This window comes from Varanus komodoensis, unplaced genomic scaffold, assembly GCF_004798865.1.
Source record: "Varanus komodoensis strain SLA01 unplaced genomic scaffold, ASM479886v1 scaffold41, whole genome shotgun sequence".
NCBI lineage: Eukaryota > Metazoa > Chordata > Lepidosauria > Squamata > Varanidae > Varanus > Varanus komodoensis.
Window position 1 is genome coordinate 6342391 of NW_025335954.1, and position 5967 is coordinate 6348357.

General features: G+C 48.7%; 1 protein-coding gene across 7 annotated transcripts in view; it reads left to right on the forward strand.

Moving 5' to 3' along the window:
- The window catches only part of ARHGAP9 (Rho GTPase activating protein 9), a 44318-nt gene extending 42601 nt beyond the window's left edge, over window positions 1–1717 (forward strand). For all 7 annotated transcript variants that reach the window (XM_044443219.1, XM_044443218.1, XM_044443220.1 and 4 more), the window contains one exon: window positions 267–1717. In XM_044443219.1, the coding sequence (XP_044299154.1) occupies window positions 267–453 (187 nt within the window). In that variant the 3' untranslated portion in view covers window positions 454–1717. The remainder of the gene's footprint in view (window positions 1–266) is intronic.
- The last annotated feature ends 4250 nt before the right edge of the window (window positions 1718–5967 follow it).

Here is a 5967-nt window from a genome sequence, read left to right on the forward strand (position 1 = left end):
GTTTTGGAATACGATATGTTGAGCTTCAGATTTTTAAAAATCTCTTTAGTGTGATCTGTGAAGAGGGCAAAAATGTGTAAAATGCTTTCCCATTATCTGGGTATTTACAAAAAGGCCACAGCAGAACTAGGGAAAACATGGTCCACATCAATGAATGTGACTTCTGGCATTTCTTCTTTTAAAAATCAGGCCTTGACTGTTTTCCCATTCTGGGGAGAGATGTGCATTGCGGTGGTTCTCCTTATCCCTTCTCTGTCTCCCTTCAGGGTGATGGAGCTCTCAGACGTCAACCGGATGACAACACAGAATATTGGCATCGTCTTTGGACCAACTTTGCTGCGCCATGAATGTGACGCGACCAGCCTGGTAGAGGGCATGGTGTACCAGAACCAGGTGGTAGAGCTGCTCCTCACTGAATTTATGAGCATCTTTGGCACCCTGGAGACTGAATGACTTTGCCTTTCTCGGCAGTTGGTGGTTTTATCCTGAAGGCACGTCAGATCACAGGTAGCAAGCAAGAGTTGGCTTGTTGAAACAAGCACTGGCTCTGTGCACCGTTCACCTGGCTGATGCTATTGGACAGACAGAGCTTCATGTCAGCTTTCTGGGCTCTGCTTCAGAAGCTGGTTTGGGCTTCTGCAGGCCAGGATCTTGAAGCCAAATTCAGCATAGAAGCTGGTGCATCCTAGCGAAGGGCTTTCTCAATGCCGTCATCCATGCAAGTGAAACAAAGCTATTCTGAGTCTCCTCTGCTGGAGCTGAGGCAAAAGGAAGAAAATCAGTGCAGCTGGCAGCACCTGGGCCCCTGCCCATGGAATGGGAGGCAACTGCTTAGCTGTGTGTTCCAGTGAAATCTGTGAAAAACAGCAAGCCACTCAGAAAGCCTGTTCCTTCAAGACCATCCACCAGCCATCTGTCTGTCCACATCCCATTTCCTCTCCCCTCTGAGCTGCTTGCTTCCCGCAGCTTGGTGCCCCTGATGTGCCAGACTTGTTTGCTCTGCCATTACTCTCTTCTACACCAGCAGACCAGCTCATCACTGTAGCCATCAAAACATGCTGCAAAGAGGGCTTCTTTTAGCACAGGGGTGGGTCACCTTGGCCTGCTTCCATGCAGCTCTCAGCCTGAATTCAGAAGCTCCCTGCAGGCCATCAGTTCAGACCTCTGGCAAGAGCACTATGCCCCTTCCTCAAGAGCAAGCTGGGTGGAAGGAGAGAAAGTGGGGGGGGGGGCAGAAAGGTGGGACACCCACTCTTTTGGCTCTTGTCCCACCCACCATTGCCTTGTCCCCACTGTGTGAAAGATTATACATACATGCTTTCAACAAGTTGCCCACCCCTTCACTAGGAGTGCCCTCTTTCTTTTAGGACACATCTGTACTAAAAAAAAAAAAAGGAAAACCAACATGAAATAGCCAGTTTCTTGCAAAGGGCAAAAGTCTCATGAGGGTGCTGCTGACTGAATTGTTCTATATTTGTGATGCTCAGTCCCTTCACAGAATTACAGCTCTAAGAGTTATTCAGTTTGGAGCCATGACACTTAGCATGGGTTTGAAAACTGGTTTCAGTGTGGAGCATCTGCCGTGTTGCGGTGACTCTAAACCCTCTGCTTCCTAGCATATTATGGTATGCAATTCCTGTACACTGTTACTTTGATTTCCTTAGTGAGCAGCTGTTGCTGAAGGTAAGCCTACAATAAAAAAGGGATTTTCAAATAACCAGTTCTCTTTCTACTATCTCTGGTACAATTTAGGATATCAAAATTCTCATTTATCCTTTGGATGGAAGAGAGAAGGAAGTTCCCAGTGTCCATGGCTGCACTGAAAAGCTTGGCTCCAGGCCATGGCTGGGTTCACATGACATGCTTAGCCCCCAGACAGGGGTGGTGGCTTAGCATGTCATGTGAACCCTCCTCATTTTCAGGGAGGTGGTTTATAAGCCACCAAGGAGTAGCGTAGAAACCACCCCAAGTAGCCATGGCTTGTTTAGGAAACCCGCTGTGGCTTAGTGTGCTGTCCCAGGCAAAATGCTAAGCCACTGTCAAGCCAAAAAAGAGGAGTCCTTTGGTAAGAGTGGCACAGAAGGCTTTCCACTCTGGCCATGGGTTCCGGCTGCCGCCTCCTCCCTCTCAAGTGGTGCAATAAGGGAGGCATTGGGACCAGTGAGAGCCAGTGTGGCGCAGTGCTTAAGGGCACAGTACTGGGACTCAGGCAGCGGGTTCTCATCTTGGCTCAGCCATGGAGCCAACAGGGTGACTTTGTGACAGTCATGGACTTTCATCTCAGCCTACCTCACAGGGCTGTTGCTGTGGGCATAAGATTGAGATCAGCAAGAGGAGGAGGATGTCAGCCACTTTATTGTAAGGAAGAAGGCAGGATATAGATCTAAAAAGGGCCCACTCAGTTTCACTGCCTTTAGAGGAAGCTAAGCTCCCCCCTTCCAGCCACAAGCTGGCTTGTGATGTTCTTGCTGATTGGATGGTGGGGGAACCTGCCTGTCACCCTATACGCATCTATGGGACACTGACAGGCAGAATCACCCGCCCCCCCGAGCCCCAACCTGTGAATTGAGGGGTCAGGAAGGCCCGAGGAGTGGAGAGTGCAGCCCTGCTGAGCAGGAATGCACAGGTGCCCCATGCTGGGCTTCCAAGCCCATGTGAGGCAGCTCCTGCTCCCTCTGTGAGGATCCCTCTCCGCACTCTTGGCCAAGAATGACAACTCTCCAGCCATCAGCAGAAGCACGGGGTGGCGAACCAGGGCAGCAGCCAAACAGCCCGCTTTCAACAGCTGTCACCCCGCTCCCCTCCATGATCCTGCACAGGGCCCAAGGAGTTTGGCTGTGCCCAGCTTGAGTTAGGCACAGCTGTCCTGCCCCTCTGGCACTGGGCACTGTCCGCCCCACAGGAAGTGCAGGAGGTGGCCCAGAGTCAGGCTGATTTGGCCCCCCACTATGGTCTCATCACCTTTGCACAGCAGCACAAGTCAAACATGGTAAAGATGAAATTCTGCCAGCCATATTACTTAATGGTGTGAGAACTCTACCAGGATAAGAAATCCTACGGATGAAGATAAGGATCTTGTGTGGTGTTCTTCCTCTCCACATGCCTGAAAATCCAGGCTCCCTCCCACCTTTCTTCCTGTCACCCCCTTCTCCCTCTCCCACATGCACAATTTCTCTTGGGCTGGAAGAGTGACAGTTTGCTCGTGCTGGTGGTCTGAACCAAGTGCCCGCAGGGACTTTCTCTGGCTGCTCCATCCATTTTGAGTTTTCTTTTCCTCTCCTACCCTCCTTTTCTCCATCAACCCCCCCCCCCCCCATTAATTTAAGCTTAGGGCTGCTGGTTGCTTCCCTCCACCCCACTACATTAGAGAAAGGCAAAATATTTAAAACAAGATTATCTGTTGAAAAGAATGGAATAGATGACCTCTTGGTGGAGTATCTCAACTGCAGGAATCTTATAACACGTTAATGTTTGCTTTTTTTCCTGAGGAAATATTTTTAATTATCATTTTATTGGTGTTTTTTCTCTAAAAAAAGAGATTTACAGGTAAAAAATACTCGCACACATATATAATATATACAAACCATCAAAATACACATCACCATGATATGCCTCAAGTTTTTTTTTCTTTTTTTCATTTTGTTTTCCTCTTTCTTGCTTTCTTTCCCCTTCCCATAGATGAAAATTAGCAGAAGGGGATAGGTTTGACTTCCAGGCTAAAATATAAATGAAGGATACAAAAGCTAAAACGGATGAAAGTATATTCTTTGGTTTCTTAGGTTTACTTTTTTGCTAGGAAAAGGGTGCTTGGGTACGGGGCACTGGGGTAAGTCTGAAAGATGGGAGAGGGAGCAGGTGCCAGCTCAGTGGTACAGGTTATCACTTGATAGCAGAGCAACTCCTGTGTTCAGAAGGCTGAAGATTTGTTCTCCAGCAGCTCCAAAAGGCCTCCAGTCAGGGACTGTGAAGAGCCGCTGCCAGTAAGGATGGGCAAGCCTTGAGCTAGAGGAACTGAAGGCCCAACTTAGTTTCTGGTTGCTTCCTACATTTCCTAGGCAGTCTCTTGTGCTTTGAATCAGGGAATGTGCTTGTCACCTTGCAAAAGAAGGACACTGTCCCAGTAAAGTACAGTGAGAGACAAAGATGCAGAAGAAAGCATCACAGATTTTAGTGTGCGTGCACTTCTTTGATGTCATCTTGCTGGCATCTTTGGTCTTTGAAATGCTACCAATATGGGAGGAGAATTGCACATCCCACTAGCAATGGGATCTCCCACCTTTGAACCCCTGAACGCCTCTGCCCAGTGGTCTGTATGGAGTCTGAAACTTCCCAAGCCCTCACAGTGAGCCTTTTGCCTAGTCTGATTTGAGTTTGAGATGAGCCCAGTTCCCAACACCTCCCACCTTTGGCATGTACTCCTCTCCATTCCCTAGCATCTAAGAGCCCTTCCATACATTAATAGCACAGTCTTCTGCACATTTACCTGGAACGTGAGTTCCGTGGGGCTTACTCCCAAGGAAGAATTGCACCTCAAGTAGTTCTAAGGTCACGTTTGCCACCCCTTGAGTGTACCTGGATGTGGTTGCATAGCCAATCTCTGAGTGTACCTGTGCACATATGTGCATTTCATGTGCACTTTTACCTTTTTTAGATCAACATATATAACATCCTTGCCCTAAACTCAAAAGGGAGGCAGGCCTGGTTCTCCTCTGGAACTAGAACTGTGGGCATGACTTTGGCAGGCACCCTCCTGCATTTTCTCACTTGGGCAAGTCGAGCTAGAGTGGAATGCTGTATATACAACTACAACACAGAATGTGCAGCATGATCCCTTGGTGCAGTTGGGCCAAATGTCCTGCTCTTACAAACCTCACATAGCAAGCAGTAGACCAGTAGTTTGCTTAGCCAGGAGGCGAACAGAAGCTGCCAGGGCAAGAGTCCTTGCAGGAAAGCAGCCTGTATGTGCAGTCTCATGCGATGCTTTGATTGTGCTGTGGGCTTTGCAATGAGAGCAACTGCAGGATGCAAGTGAATGGCCAAAGCCCATGCTGATGTGGTACTCCAGAGCATAGAGGTGACTTGTCAATGGGGCTTCTGTCAGGCTAGCAGCTTTGCAGAGCTGAAGGCCAAAGGTAAGAAGTCCCGATGGGTCTGAAAGGCACCTGCTCTGTGCAAAGAAGGACTTCCTGTTGTCAGATGCCTTGTGCCTGACTGGCTTTCCTGGCACTTGTGGGACGACAAAGCCAGGACCACTGCCCTCTCATATGCCCTTTGTCCTCCAGTTGAGTCCTTCCTGCTCTGTGGGTTTTGCAGGAAGGCTCTGTGAAAAGGATTCAACATCCCTGCCTGCACAAGCTCCCAGATCTCTCCTGCAAAATCCAGGTGAAAAAAGAAATCTGCTTTTGCAAGTATTCCTCTGTGGTGCAAAAGCCTGCATAATTAGATGGGCTTCAGGTATGCAGCCGTGTCAACAAATTCTCTGACATACAGATCAGTGCCCTGCTCTTTTAAAAGTACAGTGGAGGCTGAAGAAGAGGCACTTGGGTGGTGCTTATTATTCAAGAATACAAGTTTCATTTGGAAAAAGTGTGTGTGTGTGTGTGTAGGGAGAACTATAGGACAGATGAAATGAGGAGCTCCTGGGTTTTGCTCTTCTAGCTGGGAGAGTAGAATGAATCCCTTCCTTGGCCATGCCGCCCAGCCTTCATCCAGCACCAGCACCAGCCTTAACAGTGGCGAGGCAAAGTTGTCTGGGGTGTCTGAGGATGCAAGACAGATGCAGTTGGTAGCAAGAGCAGCCCTAGAAAATACTAGCTGGAGTCTCTTTCTGTGAAGCTCCCAACCCACCCCAACCTTGAGTTACTGAGTCCAGCTTAAGAGGTACCTTTACTGTCTCTGTCTGTTTAAGCCAGTCTGGTTTTGATTAATAGCAGTCTCTGCATCACAGCTGTAGGGGGCCTGATCGTA